This window comes from Aethalodelphis obliquidens, unplaced genomic scaffold (genome assembly GCF_003676395.1).
Source record: "Aethalodelphis obliquidens isolate GAN/ISIS:26980383/991018 unplaced genomic scaffold, ASM367639v1 scaffold86, whole genome shotgun sequence".
NCBI classification, from domain to species: Eukaryota; Metazoa; Chordata; class Mammalia; order Artiodactyla; family Delphinidae; genus Aethalodelphis; species Aethalodelphis obliquidens.
Window position 1 is genome coordinate 2,082,993 of NW_020838030.1, and position 19,330 is coordinate 2,102,322.

The 19,330-nt window shown below is 36.3% G+C and overlaps 1 protein-coding gene across 8 annotated transcripts in view; it reads left to right on the forward strand.

Moving 5' to 3' along the window:
• Positions 1-19,330, forward strand: part of TMCC1 (transmembrane and coiled-coil domain family 1) — a 214,666-nt gene that overhangs the window by 154,578 nt on the left and 40,758 nt on the right. For 2 of the 8 annotated variants that reach the window (XM_027093862.1, XM_027093861.1), the window contains exon 2: positions 17,656-17,827. The exons of 5 other annotated variants lie outside the window; for them this stretch is intronic. In XM_027093862.1, the coding sequence (XP_026949663.1) occupies positions 17,765-17,827 (63 nt within the window). In that variant the 5' untranslated portion in view covers positions 17,656-17,764. Of the gene's footprint in view, positions 1-17,655; positions 18,124-19,330 lie in introns of all 8 variants that reach the window. One more of the 8 variants, XM_027093865.1, reaches the window with a different exon arrangement.

A 19,330-nucleotide genomic window follows, 5' to 3' on the forward strand; every position in this document is an offset into this window, starting at 1 on the left:
AAAAAAAAAAAAAAAAAAAAAAAAAAAAAGAAGTAAAGACTACATGGATTAGTATGTGAATGAAATGGGGGAGTGAGTAGTCTAGAGGAAGTTTACCATAATTCTGCATCTTCAGATAATTCTTTTATATATATATATTGAACTATAGTTGATTTATAGTATTATGTAAGTTTCAGGTATATAACATAGTGATTCACCATTTTTAAAGTTATACGTCATTTATAGTTATTATAAAATATTGGCATATTCCCTGTGCTGTACAATATATACTTGTAGCTTATTTATTTTATACATAGTAGTTTGTACCTCTTAATCCCCTCTCCCCATGGTGCCCCTTCCCCCTTCCCTCTCCTCTCTCCTTAACTGGTAACCAGTAGTTTGTTCTCTCTATTCAGATAATTCTTTTAATTTCTAAAAGCTCTGTTTTCATTTTGAAGAAGAGAACTGCCAACTAGGTCACAAAATTTGCAAGAGCAGTAGAAGAAGATGGAACTTTTATTACATACTTCTTCCTAAACTAATGCTGCTTTTACATTCTACATCATTACATTTACATTTATCCTACATACATTTTATCATACATGATTTATCAAATATAGGTTATTATATGAAACAATCTAATTTTTGTCTGTTTATCTTAGGTTTCCCCAGTACAAGCTCTGGTAAATTGCTTGCATCATTTGACTCACTGTTACTCTCCACTGAGTTAATTATATAAAAATTACCTCTGAGTTTTGGAGCTGGGTAGGGAGAAATAGTAAAGCCAAGTGCAGGACATCCAGGTGGCAGCTGTTCATACCTCAAACAATGAGCAAGGTCTAAAGACTATACACAGTTAATTATTTCTTTGGGGGCATGAAAGCAGGATTAGAGTAAGGCAGAACTCTTACTGGTTCTCACTGACCAGGTGGTTGTGGTTTTGACGATCAGAGTGAATATTTTCACCTTGGAGGCAAGGGTTCTAGGCTGTAGTGCCACTAGAGCCTCAGTTGTCTCTAAAGAGGAGAATAATAAATCCTTTTTTAATAGGATTACTATAGTAGTAGGGATATTCTGAAGACATAGGATATCTAGATTTCAGCAGTACATTAAAAAAATTTTTTTAATTAATTTATTTATTTTTGGCTGCGTTGGGTCTTCGCTTCTCTGCACGGGCTTTCTCTAGTTGCTATGAGCGGGGGCTACTCTTTGTTGCAGTGTGCAGGCTTCTCATTGCAGTGTCTTCTCTTGTTGTAGAGCACAGGCTCTAGGCATGTGGGCTTCAGTAGTTGTGGCTCGCGGGCTCTAGAGTGCAGGTTCGGTAGTTGTAGCACACAGGCTTAGTTGCTCCGCGGCATTTGGGATCTTCCTGGAACACGGATTGAACCCGTGTCCCCTGCATTGACAGGCAGATTCTTAACCACTATGCCACCAGGGAAGCCCCAGCAGTACATTTAAGAGAGTTTTTCATATCTTTTGAGGGGGAAGTTATAACTGATTATTCATAACTGAGTAAGTGAAGGAATGAGTGAAAAGAGTTCTACAATATCATCCTGGAACACAGTCTCTGATGAATTGTTGCAATTTGCTTCCTGTCCTTTTCAACCTCTTCATTAATCCTTGGCTAAAGACATTGCCATGCTTAGAGTTGAAGATGTCAAGCAGCTGAAAAGAATAATTAAATTTTTGAGCTGTAAAGTTGGAATCCAGTGGTATTCTCAGACGTAAAGCATAAGTCACCACATTATGTGATTTATGGAAAGATCAACTGTTCTTAACACCATTTTCAATTAAAGAGAAAGCAAACACGGGGACTAAATTAGATGCTGTGACTAGGTTCTCTAGCAGATCTCTTAACTCAAAGTATTTTAGATACTGTGGGATCTTACCTAGTGGGTAAGATCTTAATTAACCTAAATTAGACAAAGCTCTTGTTACATTGCAATACATTTTAATTAGATTGTCTTGGGAATTCCCTGGCGGTCCAGTGGTTAGGACTTGGTGCTTTCACTGCCAGGGCCTGGGTTCAATCCCTGGTCAGGGAACTAAGATCCCACAAGCTGTGTGGCGCGGCCAAAGGAAAAAAAAAAAATTAGGTTGTCTTAGTCATTCTTTGAAATTAAAATTCTAGAAAAGAAGCATTATTAATATTACCTTAATATTAGGATGTTATAACAGAAACATTGTTGTTGATATACTTACAACATAAAACACCCTGAGAGAAAACAGAGTTCCCAGTAGTTGAAAAGAATAAGAGAGATGCTTAACAATATCCCCATCTCAGTTTTGTTTACAAGGAGCCACTAAGAACAAAGAACATTTGTTGTCAGTTGATCATGGGCAAATTTGTCTTATTAAAGTTTTCCCTTTAACGTGCACGAGAGACAGCACGAAGTTATTAGGAATTTTAATTAGGACTTTTCCTTTCCAGCTCCCTAGACTAATTGTCTACAAATTCTATAATACCCTATGAAGCCTTAGCAATCATCTAAACTTTAAAGTTAATTTTAACTTTAAAATGTTTTGAAAATTAATTTTTATCAAATCATTAGGAGATAGAGGTAATTTTGTCAGAAAATATTCATGGGAAGATAGAAAATGTTTTTCTCCTGAGTGACTGCCAAAGTCAAGAACAAACTAGAGGCAGTTCCATATTGATTTTCTAAATAATGGCTTGGAAACAGAGGTCTTCCATATTTATTGCTTCTTAGTCTTATGTGAGAAATTTGTCTCCTCATTTTAATTGTGGATGCTTTCACTTAATCATGGGGTAAACTATCTTTTACGGTCTGTTACAACTCTGGCTTGGAATTCTGTGGAGAAAAAAAATTGTAACTCTACCTTTTATGTGGTTGTAGAATATCAGAAACTAACTCAGTCCTTAGAGGACTAAAATTAATTCATAGGCAAACACTGTCTAGCAATCAGAGGTGGCTCTGTAAAACATTGAATGCAAAAAAATGGAAGATTCCAATTCAGAAACCAGCCACAACTATCTGTAGATTTAAATAGCATAAGCATGTATTTGAGGTGATATGATTTATATTCTTATTTCTTATGGATTCATTCAGCAGACATTTATTGAGCCTACATTGTCTGCCTGGTCTTGGAGAACCAGAAGCAAATGTAGGCCCCACCATATGTATCCCCCTTCTTTTATGTAATTATAAATAAATTGGTCTCATAACTTTTAGGGAGCCTTACTTTATGAGTAGTTTCACTGGGACCCCAGGTTGTTGACCTGCAGCTGTAAGTCCTTATTTCACTGTTACCGTAGTGAAATTACAGAGTTTAGTGATAGCCTGTGTTAATTAACCCATTCAAATACTGTAGCAAACCTACGTGTAGTCTAACGGAATACAGAAACCTCGGAACAGGGTTTCCTCTCTCTTCTGCGAATACATCATTTTATTGCTATATTAGATTTTTTTTTTTGGAAGTATTTCAAATAGGTTGAGCCTAAGGAAATCAGGCCAGTGAACATGATGGCATTTATTACTGGATTCTGACAAGTAAAATCAAGATTGAAGGCTTATAGATATTTAATGAATGAACCATATTTCATGAAAATTCTTGAATTGTAAAGTTCAGGTGTCCAGGAACTTATCAACTCCTACCCCACCTCCACCTCTCCACCCCACTGCCCACCCTAGCTTTTGGAAATGTGAGAGAGTATTTTGGTTGTCGCAAAGATGTGGAGAGGGGAGTGATTCTGGCTTTAGTGAATAGAGCCCATGGATGACATAATGGCCAAAATGTCAGGAGTAACCCTGGTTGGAAGCAGAGCCCCCGGCATATTTCATCTCCCTCTGCCCTTCCCTCTTCTTTTCTTTTCTCACTGGAAAGGGAGAACCCCAGCAGTACAGGTATTAGGGGTAGCAGTATGCTGTTAGCACCCTGGTGCTCTTGTCACAGCACTTATTTGGTGCCATTCCCTCTTTTTCATCTAAGATATTTTTCTGAGGAAACATTGATGTCTAAATTAGTATCTAAAGTGCTCAACATTGCTAGTTATTAGAGAAATGCAAATCAAAACTATGATGAGGTACCACCTCACACCAGTCAGAATGGCCATCATTATAAGTCTACAAATAACGAATGCTGGAGAGGGTGTGCAGAAAAGGGAACTCTTCTACACTGTTGACAGGAATGTAAATTGGTGCAGCCACTATGGAAAACAGTATGGAGGGTCCTTAAAAAATTAAAAAGAGAGTTGCTGGACTTCCCTGGTGGTGCAGTGGTTAAGAATCTGTCTGTCAATGCAGGGGACACGGGTTCTAGCCCTGGTCGGGGAAGATCCCATGTGCCGCGGAGCAACTAAGCCCGTGTGCCACAACTACTGAATCTGCACTCTAGAGCCCACAAGCCACTACTACTGAGCCCGCACGCCACAACTACTGAAGCCTGCGTGCCTGGAGCCCGTGCTCCGCAACAAGAGAAGCTACCACAATGAGAAGCCCGTGCACCACAACGAAGAGCAGCCCCCACTCACTGCAACTAGAGAAAGCCCACACGCAGAAACGAAGACCCAATGCAGCCATAAATTAATTAATTAATTAAAAAAATAGAGTTGTCATACGATTGCACTCCTGGTCACATTTCCAGAAAAAACTCTAATTTGGAAAGGTACATGCACCCCAGTGTTCATACCAGCACTATTTTACAATAGCCAAGACATGGAAGCAACCTAAATGTCCATTGACAGATGAATTTATAAAGAAGATGTGGCATAGATACACAATGTGAATACTACTCAGCAATAAAAAAGGAAATAATGTCATTTGCAACAATGTAGATGGGCCTAGAGATGATCATACTAAGTGAAGTAAGACAAAAAGAAAGACAAATACCATATGATATCACTTATATGTGGAATCTAAACTGTGACACAAATGAACTTATTTACAAAACAGAAACAGACTCACAGACATAGAAAAGAAACTTATGGTTACCAGGGGGAAAGGGGGTGGGGGTGGGGATAAATTAGGAGTTAGGGATTAGCAGATACAAACTACGATATATAAAATAGATAAACAGCAAGGTCCTACTGTATAGCACAGGAAAGTGTATTCAATATCCTGAAATAAACCATAATAGAATAGAATATGAAAAAATATATATAACTGAATCACTTTGCTGTACACCATAAGTTAACACAACATTGTAAATCAACTCTACATCAGTTTAAGATTTTTTTAATATAATAAATGAGTTAGCATCTGAAGGGACATTAATTCGCTATACTTTTTATATTAGAACATATTTATTGACGCCAGTAGAAGGTGTGCGTTATCTTCCTTGTCTTCTTCCTTTTCCCCTCTGTGATTATAATCATAAGTATACTATTGCTGTGTATATATCTATTGCATATACATTGATTGCAGTTCACTGAAGTGAGTTTATTGGAGTGAGTTGTTTCCTAGCTTCAGCTTAGTGAACCTGTGCTTGTGATATTTTCAGGAACAGTACAGATTCTCATTCAGCCACTTTGACTACTATAAACCTGATGTGAGTTTGGAATTTAGAAGTTAGTTGCTTTGACCTTAGCAAGACTTGTTCCCTTATACACTGTTCCTATTTAATGTAAGCACACTTGGGCCAAAGAACATGTAAATATTTGGCTTCATATTTGTCATCTTACATTAAATGTTGACACTAGTTAATAGAAGTATGTCTAGGAGATCCTTTTCTTTGGATCAGAATACCAGCTTCACTTTCTTTCTAACCATTTCTAAATGATTATCTTTTCCTTATTGCAATTCAAAATATCTAAATTTGAATTCATAATTGTCCTTCCTAAAACTAACCCTGTTTTTCATCTTCCCTATTGCGTCATCACTTTCTTAGACTGGAAATTTGGGCCTCATCTTTTTTTTTTTTTAACTTTAAAAAAAATTTTTATTGGAGTATAGTTGATTTACAATGTTGTGTTAGTTTCAGGTGTACAGCAAAGTGAGTCAGTTATACATATACGTATATCCACTCTTTTTTAGATTCTTTTCCCGTATAGGGGCCTCATCTTTATTCATTCTTCTCTTTCATCTCTAATATGTAGTCAACAAATCCTATTGGTTCCTTCTTCAGAAGAATCACTAGGCCTTTCTTTCACATTTCCTCTGCCACTACTTTACTCCAATCCTTATCATGTTTCACTAAGAACACCTCTAGTTTCTCACCTCTCTTCAAGCTTTTGACTTCTCAGGTTAAAACTACCAAAGTAGATGGCAGAATGCGTTAAGACATAATGTCTCAGGAAAAAACAGGAGACAGGTGAATATTTACTCTGAGATCATTTAATCTGCAACAGAGTAAAATTTATCTTTGTCTTTTGTCCTAAATTTTAACTATTCCCAGAGTTTTACTTACTCATTTATTCCTTCATTTAATAAATATTTAATAGTATTTATTAAGTATATGTTCTGGTGTAAATAGCTAAATATTATATTTATTGTCTTTGAATTTTCCTTTGACAATTCATGTGTTGTCTTCAATTATCCTATTTATGCTTCCTCTAGTTTTTCAACCTCAACCTTGCAAGCTCTAGTCCTCTTTCTTAGGTACTAAACCTCGATTCATTTTAAGCTCCATAAATCACACAAGTTCCAAAACTGATGGATAGCAAAGCAAGGACTCAACTCCATCTCTTCTGCAGACCAGCAGCCTTCCAACCGCATCTTACTAATATAATAAGGCCTGTTGTCTAAGCTTAATGACATGAAACAATGGAATACTATAATGTGATGGTATCTCAAGAGAAAGGGCAAAGGAATGAGAAATTGGCCCTTAAATTGTTTTTTTATAACAAACTTTAAGAAGTTTGGAAAGCATTATATTCCCATAAGTAGCCAGTTAAGAGCATACGTGTCTTCAACTTGCTTCCTACTCCTTCTTGGTTATATTTTTATTTTGCTATTCTTAAAGAATATTTGGAACCACTAGGGCTGTATGCAGTTTAGTGGGAAATTAAACAACAAAGAACAATGAAGCCAGGTTATTTAAAAATGTAATAGCTTCATATCTTCCCCTGCCGAAGCCATCTATGGCTAGTAAGATTTTGGAAAGAATAAATTGAGTCAATCCTTGTTCTTCTCACATGGACTTGAACTAGCCCTCAAAAGCCATTTTCTTGCTCTTTTAGCAATTTTTATATTTTCTGAGAATGTGAAAAATGTTTTTTTTTTTTATTCCTGAGAGCCCAGTATGGTCTGTTCTTCACCTGTGATTGGAAGGTATAAAATAGATATTAAGTAAGGATTTTCAGTAGATAGCTTATGTAGATCTGACATTCATGGAGCATAGCAAGAAAACAGCTCCTTACTGTGGCGAATAACATTTTCTAAAACAATATAGCATTACCTACGTATTTCCTCCAAGTGGTAGTTTCTCAGACATAGAATATGCTTGAACATATTCTAATGGTTTACCATATACTTCTGAAATTTGAGTTGTTTTATTTAGCCTTTTTTATTAACTTTTATTGGAATATGGTTGCTTTACAATGTTGTGTTAGTCTCCACTGTGCAACAAAATGAATCAGCCATATACATACAGATATCCCTTCCCTTTTGGACTTCCTTCCCATTTAGGTTACCACAGTGCATTCCCAGTTCCTCCCACCCCACCCCTTTCCCCCTTGGTATCTGTACGTTTGTTCCCTACATCTATGTCTCTATTTCTGCTTTGCCGATAAGATCATCTCTAGATTCCACATATATGCATTATTATACAATATTTGCTTTTCTCTTTCTGACTTACTTCACTCTGTATGACACTCTCTAAGGCCATCCATGTCTCTACAAATGACCCAATTTCATTCTTTTTATGGCTGAGTAATATTCCATTGTATATATGTACCACATCTTATTTATCCATTCCTCTGTTGATGGACATTTAGGTTGCTTCCATGTCCTGCCTATTGTAAGTAGTGCTGCTATGAACATTGGGGTGCATGTGGTTTTTTGAATTACGGTTTTCTCTGGGTATATGCCCAGGAGTGGGATTGTTGGGTCATATGGTAGTTCTGTGTTTAGCTTTTAAGGAACCTCCATATTCTTTTCCATAGTGGCTGTATCAATTTACATTCCCACCAACAGTGTATGAGGGTTCCCTTTTCTCCACACTATCTCCAGCGTATTGTTTGTAGATTTTTTTGAAGATGGCCATTCTGACCGGTGTGAGGAGATGCCTCATTGTACTTTGGTTTGCATTTCTCTAATAGTGTTGTTGAGCATCTTTTCATGTGTTTGTTGGCCATCTGTATATCTTCTTTGGAGAAATGTCTGTTTAGGTCTTCTGCCCATTTTTGGATTGGGTTGTTTGTTTTTTTGATTTTGAGCTGCATGAGCTGCTTGTATATTTTGGAGATTAATCCTTTGTCTGTTGTTTCATTTGCAAATATTTTCTCCCATTCTGAGGGTTGTCTTTTCGTCTTGTTTATGGTTTCCTTTGCTGTGCAAAAGCTTTTAAGATTCATTAGGTCCCATGTGTTTATTTTTGTTTTTATTTCCCTTTCTCTAGGAGGTGGGTCAAAAAGGATCTTGCTATGATTTATGTCATAGAGTGTTCTGCCTATGTTTCTAGTGTCTGGCCTTACATTTAGGTCTTTAATTCATTTTGAGTTTATTTTTGTGTATGGTGTTAGGGAGTGTTCTAATTTCATTCTTTTACATGTAGCTATCCAGTTTTCCCGGCACCACTTATTGAAGAGGCTGTCTTTTCTCCATTGTATATTTTTGCCTTCTTTGTTGTAGATTAGATGACCATAGGTGTGTGGGTTTATCTCTGGGCTTTCTATCCTGTTCCATTAATCTGTATTTGTTTTTGTGCCAGTACCATACTGTCTTGATTACTGTAGCGTTGTAGTATAGTCTGAAGTCAGGGAGCCTGATTCCTGCAGCTCTGTTTTTCTTTCTCAGGATCACTTTGGCTATTCAGGGTCTTTTGTGTTTCCAAAGAAATTGTAAAATTTTCTGTTCTAGTTCTGTGAAAAATGCCATTGGTAATTTGATAGGGATTGCATTGAATCTGTAGATTGCTTTGGGTAGTATAGTCATTTTGACAATATTGATTCTTCCAATCCAAGATCATGGTGTATCTCTCCATCTGTTTGTGTCATCTTTGATTTCTTTCATCAGTATTTTACAGTTTTCTGTGTACAGGTCTTTTGCCTCCTTAGGTAGGTTTATTCCTGGGTATTTTATTCTTTTTGTTGCAATGGTAAATGGGATTGTTTCCTTAATTTCTCTTTCTGCCCTTTCGTTGTTAGTGTATAGGAATGCAAGAGATTTCTGTGTATTAATTTTGTATCCTGCAACTTTACCAAGTTCATTGATTAGCTCTAGTAGTTTTCTGGTGGCATCTTTAGGCTTTTCTATGTATAGTATCATGTCATGCCCTTTTTTTTTTTTTTTTAACATTGAAGGTATGATCTGGGACTAGAGGAGATGGGGAATTACTGCTTACTGAGTACAGAGTTTCAGTTTTGGATGATTGAAAAATTTCTGGAAATAGATAATGGCAGTGGTTCCACAACATTGTGAATGTACTTAATGTCATTAAATTGTACACTTAAAAATGGTTGAAATGGTAAATTTTGTGTTTTGTATATATTACCTCAATAAAGAAAAAAATTTTTTGAAAAACACTGAAGGTATGACCTCACTTAGAAAACTGAAATCAACCTGGTCCCACTAAAGGCTATATTTTTTCTTCCTCATAAGCCTGCTATTTTGAAAATGTTTGTTTACAAACAACACATATTATTTTTCCTGAAAAAAAGAAAAGTAATTAGGAACTAAGAGCCAGTCAGCATTTTTGAGCAGCACCAGTATAATGATACCACCTGGAGTACTTAAAATTCCAGATAAAATTAAATATTTGTCATTTTAATCTGCATATACGACTTCATTATGGGTGAATGTACACTTTCTGTTGGGCCCTTGGAAATCTGGAAAACAGCTTGACCCTTTTACACACCTCAGGTTGGAGACCACTGTTCTATACTATGTCTCATGACATCACAGATACTATTTTAATATACCATTTCATCTTATGACACAAATTGCTGTATGATTCTGTACTTGCTTTGCAGGTGGTGCTTGGGGGTTACCTGGCCCTTCCTTGATTGGAGGCTGATATTCCCATCAGGGCTTTATGGTACTTTACAGATGTGAGATAGCTCCCCAACACCTTTGAGCCCCTTAGGTGGTACATGATTCCTTTGAGGTAGGCAGAGCCTAAATAAGCAACGTTCACTGCTTATTGTACTTCTTCAGTTAATTGTCTCGAATATGAAGGCAGGTAATTTAACTAATTTCTAAAGAAGGTCAGTGCCTCTATTCTTCCTTCCTAAAACCTCATAATTCTGGTATTGGCTTTGGCACTAAGCAAAAGCTTCTGTTGCTCTCCTTTCTGAACTAATTGGTTCTAAGCAGTAAAATAAAATTCTTGCCTTATTTAGAGGTTCATATGACTATACTAATCTCAAAAGAGTTTAAACTCCTTTACAGGTCCTCGCTTTGTCATTTTTCTGCTCCCCCACCCACTGGCTGGTTATGGGGGCTTACTTTTTCATAAAGAAAGCCGCTGAAGTCAAAAGCTACCTCTTATTGAATCCCAGTGGGAGGTTAATACAGTTAGGGACTTTTTAGCTGAACTGGTTGCCAGCTGGAGGAGGGCAAGAGAAGAGACTCCTTGAGGAATGCACAGCCAGCTGATGCGACAGGTTTTAACTTCAGTGCCTTCCTTGCAGATCTGTTCTCTGCTTTCTACAAGTACAGATAGTAATTGATTTATTAGATTTATCATTTTTCTTCCTTGATTCAACTTTACTTTTCCCCATCTTTTGCCACTTTTGGAAAAATTTATCCAGCCAGTCATCAGGCATCAACATCAAGAAGGTCATTCTGTAGAAACAGAACAAGTTCCTTGGTCTTCGGACTTTTTTCCCCAGTGGATCCTTCATGAATAAAATATAGTAAAGCGTGAAAGAGAAGGAGAACATTAGGCATTTTATCCAAAAAATAAAGTAGTATCCATGAGGTCTGACAGCTGAGGTAGGTTTTAATAATATAGAAAAGCCTCTGGAATTAGTCTTGGTTTTCATAAGGAGTATCTTCTGTCTGGGATTTGCTTCCAAATAATTGCAAGGGAGGGAGGAAGTACCGGCCATGAATTAATAATTGAAGCTGGATAAAGAATGCATAAAATTCATTATCCTCTCTACTTTTATATATATTTGAAATGTTGTGTAACAAAGAGGTTTTTAAAAGACATCTTTTCCCCAGGAATTTTGGAAGGATAAAATCTATTTCCTTATGAAATTTTCAGCATCCCCCCTGCAATACTCAACAGTGTTGAACACCATAAGGATACTATTGTAGGTTTGTATTACTGAGGGAAAAAATATTTTCTTGTCAGATATAATTCTGAATTTAGTAGGGTTTTTTGTTATTATTTTTGTTTTGTTATTGTCCAGATTGTTTTATTTATACAGCAATGTGTAAAATTATTTCAAAAACTAGATTCTAGTGAAACTTGTGTTCAGCTTTGTTTCCATCTGAAGGCATGTTCAGTAAACTTTAATCAGTATTGAGAAGTCTGAAAACTACTCAATGAAAAAATAGTATTAAACAGTTTCTTTATAAAGTAACACTTAAACGTTTTTAGTTGTTTGTAAAGGAAACTTTTTGTGTTATCGTTAAAATATCCCTGATATATCTTTGGGTGGTATTTAGTAAAGGAGCCTATTTTCTCAGTCTGGGTCCTAACTTAACTTTACTGCTAAATCCTCGGTGTCTTGTAGTTTGTCAAGTGATCACACTTATTAAAATATCTATGGCAATTGAGATACTATAACTTTGATCTAAAGCAAGGGTTAGCAACCTTTTTTTTTTCTTTGTAAAGGGCCAGATAGTAAATATTTTAGGCTTTGAGGGCCACAAAAGTGCTCTATTACATATTCTTCTTTGTTTTTTTGTTCTTAGAACTCTTAAAAATAGTTCTTAGCTCTTTTGTAAGATCCTTATTAAAACAGGCAGAATTAAACAATTGCTTTTTAATTAGATGCTTTACAAAATATTAATAAAAACTAAGGACCCAAATGTTAAAGGTTATTTTCAAAGGTAAAATTATGACTCTTATACAAAATGAACATATGTCAAAGATTGTATTTAACTCACTAATTAACCAATTATTAGGAGCCAGTAAGATATTAAAATGAGAATTAGACTTATGGAAATTTATATTCTCTACCAGACAAAATTGATTTGTATTTCATCACCAGCGCTGTCCACAAGGTAATTTCCGTCTCTACAGAGTTTCACAATAACCTAGCCAGAGACAAAGATGCAGACCTTTATACTATCAGATAACTCCAAAATATCCAATAGACAACGCCAGGTATTCCCTTGAAAGGGCACGTAAAATTTTTTACCATTTTAGTCTTTCACAGTTTCTGCTGACAATCTCCCATCCCTCTTGTGATCATAAATAATTTCCAAAGATTTTTCTTGATCGCAAAATAGTTGGTCTGTTTAGGTTTGACCTGATTATTTATATAGATGCGTTAAGAGTGCTAATTAATCATACAGACAGCCTTGAGTTTTCTTTGAAAATCCACAGTGATACAGTTTTGAGCAATTACTAAGGCTACAAGGTTAACTTCTGTATGGAAGTTTTCGTAAAGAATCTTAGATTGGACTTTTAAACACCTCTATTATTTACTATCCCAAGGTTAGGAAACCACACCTAAGAAACTCTCTGACTAGATTTCATCTACAGAGCTGATAAATTTGAATGAGTTAATCTCATCTTTAGGTCCCCAGCATTTGCTGAGGCTTGCTAGGAAGTAAGTGACCTTCCTTACCACCGCTAAGCCAGGGACCCTGTAAATCAGGCATCAGGTCGGTTTTCCTGGGAGCGCTTCTTTTTAGACATTGGCTCCATATATAAAGTCAACTATTCTTAATATGATTTTTCATGTATGATTAAATGAGAATCTTTCTCAAATATGACATTCCACGTATGTATGGTTACAAAATCCAATTATATCCTAATAAAAAGGAGATAAGATACTAGTATTGATCCTATACAAATAACTGTATTGCCATGAAAAGTTAAGGAAAACTCAGTAAGTTTCTGAATGCTGTTGATTCAGTGAAAATCAGATACTACTTAATGTTTTATTTTAGATCACAAAAGCAGAGTCTACTAAAATGTGAGTTAGAAATAGTTTAAGAAGAAAGTAAAAGGGCTTCCTCATGTAGCCACAAAAAATAGAACATTAAGAGAACATCAACAGTATTCTAAACAAAAAACCACAATAAAATTTCCTTCATCAGTTCATTCCGTCCTGTATAGTTAGTTCTTGCTCAAATGGAACTTGGGTCAGCAGTCTGCTTTCACGAAATATCTGCTTCTGGACTGAAAAGCATCATGGAAATCCTGGTCTAGTCCACTGGTAAATCCTGAAAGTTATCTAAGTGATGTCAGCTCAGAAACATGTACCTAAGGGTCTGTTCTTTGGAGTAGCAATAGTTTGTAGAGTACCTTGTACATTCCTTTCCATGAGACTCAAAGATAGTTTTAGGTGTAACAGTTAACCTGAAAGTTTCATTTTTCTGTATTTAGGAGCCAGTCTTGGGAAGGCCAAATCAAAAGAATTGTTGAAAGAGATTTGGGCCCTTGATTAAGATAGGAGCATGGATGAGAAACAGTACTTGGTTATTTAATCAAAATGACAATAAAACATTATAATAAACATGTAAGGGAATGCAATTTTAAAGAACTTGGCTCTTTCACAAGTAAAAAACCTTTGTTCTTTCTGGTTGTTTTGTTTTGTTTTTTTAATCATTAAGAACATTGTAAATCCAACATAAGGCCAGAAAGTTATTCTGCTATCTAGGCAAATTACACAGAAGATAAAGAATAATCTTTCATATTGTAGATGAAGGCATTAATCAGTAAGCCAAAGAAACTAGCCCATCAAAACTGATTGAATTTTGCAAAATTTGGACATATTTCATATCTTCTTTTCAGATCCCAGTAGTATAAACCAAGGCAAATCAAATTCAGTTTCTAAGACTTGTCTTTCTTTCAAATTCTGGAACAAACTGCCACTTTACTTTGGGACAAAAATGCTCTTTTTCCTTCAGAAACAAAAGGACTTTACACCTTGTACTGTTGCTCCTAGCGTAGTTCGAACCTCTTATATCAATTATATTTCAGAGAGAAGATTAGGTGGAGGGAATGGATAATAAGAAATATCTGTCACACACAAGGATTTTAGCAGAACAGAAAGGCTCCTGAATACAGATAACAGATTTTCTACAGCCCCACACTTCTCTTACACCTTCTTAAAGTGGCAAAATGAACCTGATTGGTAATATGACCTGAAGATATAGCCACTCTAACAGCATATAGAAATAAGAAGCAAATGTATATCAACTTAAAACTATGCTTAATAATCAACATTTAGTGTTCTATTTACTTAGAAATTTATCTGAGCATCTAAGAATTATTTGTTAATTAGCTTCATTTAACGTTAGTCCAAGATTTTAAATTGCCATAAGATCTTGGAGGTATTTAAGCTGACACATAATTGCTATTGATATAAAAAGTTATCCAGGGGGGCTTCCCTGGTGGCGCAGTGGTTGGGAGTCCGCCTGCCGATGCGTAGTGTAAGGATTCTTGCCCAGGTCCGGGAGGATCCCACGTGCTGCGGAGCGGCTGGGCCCGTGAGCCATGGACGCTGAGGCTGCGCGTCCGGAGCCTGTTGCTCCGCAACGGGAGAGGCCACAGCAGTGAGAGACCCGCGTACCGCAAAAAAAAAAAAAAAGTTCTTCAGTATTACGACTCAATTTAGATGAACACAAATTTTCATTTTTCTAAATATCAGACATTATATAAGAAGAATACTATTAACTTGTTTGATCAGTAAACCTGTATAAGTAAATTTAGGAAGTTCAGATTAATTTTAATCTGAATTAAAACAAACCCAAGTAAATTAAAATGTGTGCAGTATTATACTTGGACAAAACTAATCTTTTTTCTTTGTTTTTTTTTTTGTTTACAAATCTAGTCTTGATTTGCAAAATATTTAACTTAATTATATGAATTTGGATTTTTTAAATGTTTCAGAACTAGTAGTTTCTGTAGGAAGGATTTTTTTTCTTTGTCTAACATATTTGAAGTATTACATGTTCAGTTCGTTTTCTTGGACTTCTAAGAATATTTGATACGTAAGTGCTTATTTAGCTCTATAAAACCAACGAGAACAGAACCCCTTAATTTAAGAGCTATTATAATTAATTTTTAACGTCTTCTAAAAATAGGAAAACATTTTATACTTACACAACAAGAAGTCAAGATCTTTCTGAATTACAGACACAGTCACACAGAGAGCTATGGCTTCAGTTCTACAACTTCAGCCATGAATCAAAAGTAAGCGCAAAACCTTACCAGTACAGATCTCAAAGAGCTGTTCCCCTTTCTAATATATACAGCATTTTTAATTGAGTTGAGCTCAATGTAGACAAATGGGCAAAAAGAAAAGTCTAACAAACTGAATTCTCTTTTGGTTTATTACCCAACAGAAAATAGATCTATTGTGTATCACTTTTCTGAAGAGACCACCACATGGTCAAATTATTAAAATCAAATTCTCATTCTGTGCTGCCATCAATGAGGAGTAATTTATCATAAAGCAGAAACAAACAAAATCAGCAAGAGAAAAAAAATCAAAAGAACCAGAAAGTAGCAAAATTAATGTTCTATTGCCAGTTGAGATTTTCTTTGGGAGCCAAGAAGACTTGTACCCAGGCTAAGGCAGCCAGTGAGGGGTACTTCTCTGACAACTTGGGTAAATTCATTAGCATCTTGGTGGAACCTCAAAAACTGTTTGAGAATAATTTTTTGTAAGGTAAGATCATGACCCTCATATAAATACACAGTGAACATTTCTCACACGCAAGGTCTTACACACCCAGGAAACTCTTCAGGGCTGCTCTCTACATATGGCAGCTCATCCAGTCAAGGCAGTTTTGATCTTATGACACCTTGTATCAACACTTGCTTCAGTGATCTCAGTGGGAAGGAAAGAGAATAAAAGAGCTCATGACAGAAATGTTTGGTTTGGTTTTTTCTAAGTGATGAGGTTACACATAATTTTGCTTTCTTTTACGCCCACTCGTGTTTTCAGAGTTTTCTACAATGAACATAATTGTCTTAAAAGAAGGTATATTTAAAATGCTAATAAACAGAATTGAGCAAACATCTGCTAATGTTGATGCTAGCAGTGCAGGATTGGGGTTTTTTTTTGTTTTTTTGTCATTGTTTTTGTAGAAACAAATATTTACTCTGTTGAAACCTTATAACCTAATTTTTAAGCAAAGACACAACTTATATTAAGTCATAAAATTCTTTATTAATTTGTTCTGGAGAGTCAGGGTCTGAGTTCTGTGCCTCTAGAGATAAAAGAGGAATTTCTGGAGCCATGATTTTAACCCAGAATTTTCTTCAAATTCATTCAAGATACTTTGGATTCCATTCAGAGTACTTTCTCTGATTTTAAATGAAAAATGCTAAGGAAGCTGGTGAATGCTGATAGAAGAACCTTCTTTGACCTCTCAGTACCGTGCTGGCTTGAGCTTCCAGCCCCATACTTAAATTTAAGTATAGAAATGATCACAGCTTTAGGCTCATAGAAAGGACTATACTGTACTATATCAAATTGTCTTCATGTTAACCTTTGTGCATGTTAACTTCAAAAAAATGTTACTAGCTATTATACATTGTACACGCTACACTATATTTTATAATCATTAAAATTCTTCCTGTGTGCATTTCCCAAAACTACTTTTATAAATGAAGAAATAAAGCTCAGATCTGATAGGTTGTTTAAGGATAAATCCCAAAGTGACTTTTTCAGTGCAGAAACAGTTTCTTCAAGACATTCAGTTCTTTCATGCAGTATCGTGGGTATTGAATAAATAGTATGTGATGGTACAGAAGCTGAGCTCAGGTTTACGATTGTGGTGTTTTAATCTGTTGCTTAAACTTCAGAGACCTTAATGCTTTTCATTCAGAAGCTTTTTCTCCCTTTTTCCATAGTGAAAAAGACTTCAGGGTCTCATGCTCTGCACAAGAAGTCTTTCTGAAGTCTTTCTCTTGCTCAGTTTTCATTTAAATGACTTTGTGAACCTAAAATGAAAATAAGAGAAGAAACATTAGAAAAGCATAGAAATTTGTCCTGCCGATCTTTTAGTCCTTTGTCAAAACATGGGTAGATTGTTTTCTCTTTGTATTTATTGAACCAAGCTACCTAAACAGTGTTATCCTATTTAGAATGTTTTTAACCTTCTTTAAGCTATTCTCTAAACCTTATCTGGTTTTAAAGGAAAATACAAATGTGGATGGTGAATTAATGTTCTGTAGCTTTAAATTCAGCCAGTTTGGTGCTTTTGTCTCTTATAAAAGATGCTCACAGCTCGAGAAGAGAGGCAGCTACTGTCTGTGATCTCCATTCTCAAACTATTCAACTATTCATTTGCATTAGCAGCTCTAGCAAACTGCACCCACATCCAGGCGCGCGCATACACATACACACACACACACACACACGCACACACATACACACACGGATGCTTGTTTGGCAGAAGCTTTCTGTTTATTCAGCAGAGTCCTCCCTGGCTCCCAGATGTAGAAAGCTCTAAGAGTTGATGCAGGAGACAGAACCGGAACTGTATGAAGGCTGAGGAAGGCACTGCGGAGGATTGGCTATGCAGGGATGTTGATGTGGTGTGGCTGTACCTGCCTGTTCTGTGAAAGTCACTTCTCTGAAGCTGTGAAGGTGAGAAGCCCAGGGATCAACTAGAAGCTTCATTTCGGCCGGCTGTTGGCGGGGGAATGCATTCCCAGTGGTAGCTGTCCTCATTTACAGCGTTATTCTCGGAAACCAAGTATGTGCAGCCTTGACAGACTATGCCACAGCTCCTCTGCAGTTTGGAAGCTGGGACAAATGGAAAGAGCTTAGAGCCAAAAGAGGTTGTGATTGTTTGCACGATCCAAGCTTGCTCTGGCAGTGCACAAATGAAGGATGAGCTTTGTGGCAAGCAAAATCAGCAGACTGCCTGACAGGGGGTTTTGGTAAGATAAATGTGTTGCTTGTGTTTTGGGTCTCCACCACCTTGCCCCCCATCTTTTCTTGTTTTTTTGGTTTTACTTTTCTGTATCAGCTATATAGAATTGACTGTTAGCAATAACTAAAACATTTTAGAGATTCACATTTGGTGGTAAGGGATAGCCAAGGGAGCTGAAAGGAAACCATTATTTCTGGTCATTCAGTTTTGTGACCTTCAGAAATAATCATCAAGTTTTTTCCATATCCATGAAGAGGCAGAAGCTAGGAATTTCCAGAGCAAAGAACGCTAACAATAAGATATCCCTTCTCTTCTTTGAACAGTCATAATTACCCCTGCTCCTTTTTTTTTCCCCCCCAGCTTTCCCTATGGCCTGAAGTGGAGAAGAAAAAATAAAGTCTTCTTGCTCTTATTAAATTGTTGCCACTGGAACAGTAATAGGCTGAGAATATAAGTATGGAGGTGGAGGAAGGCAGGTTGAGGAGTCTGCTATTTTCATAGCTGTGCATTGGTGGGTGTTTATCTTAGATTCATTAGCATTGATGTTCATTATCAAGTGGTTGTTAGTGCTTTATCTCTTTGCCTGTACTGTGATTTAATCCCTTTTATGTTTTATTTTGTACAATTTTTCTTTGCCAGGCCCAGTTGTATCATTATGAGGCCTTTTTCTGTTATTATTAATACATATTAACGTTTATTAGAGAAAAGATGGTTGTAGAAAGTAGCCCTGAAATACTTATGGACCTCAAAAAAGGTAAAGATATTTTCTCTTTAAAATCTAGGGTTTGCTTTCAGCAGATTCTGGAGTCTTGATTTGGGGATCTTTAATAAGCATTTTATTGCAAGTTAAAGAAATAGTCACATTAGTTTTGTGAAATCCTACCTTACTCTAATCTGCCTTAAGTTGGATCCTGTTTCTTGTGTTTTTCTAAGCATGAAGGTTTACTTTTCCTCATCCTTTCTTAGGCAAGTGTTGCTGGATGGTATGGTGACTGTTTTATTAGCCTACCTCAGACCTTGTCCTTGAGCCCCCCCACTTCTCACCAGTGGAGAGAGCCAAGTTTTCTAGCTGCTTAGAGGGGCACAGAAGAAAACCATTGACACCTGGCTTTTTGCTGACTCACTGGTTATATAAGCCTTGTAAATACAGCTATCCATATACTCCATTAGGTTACTGGGCAGGTGGCCCCCTCCTTGTTTACTGGCCTTTTCCT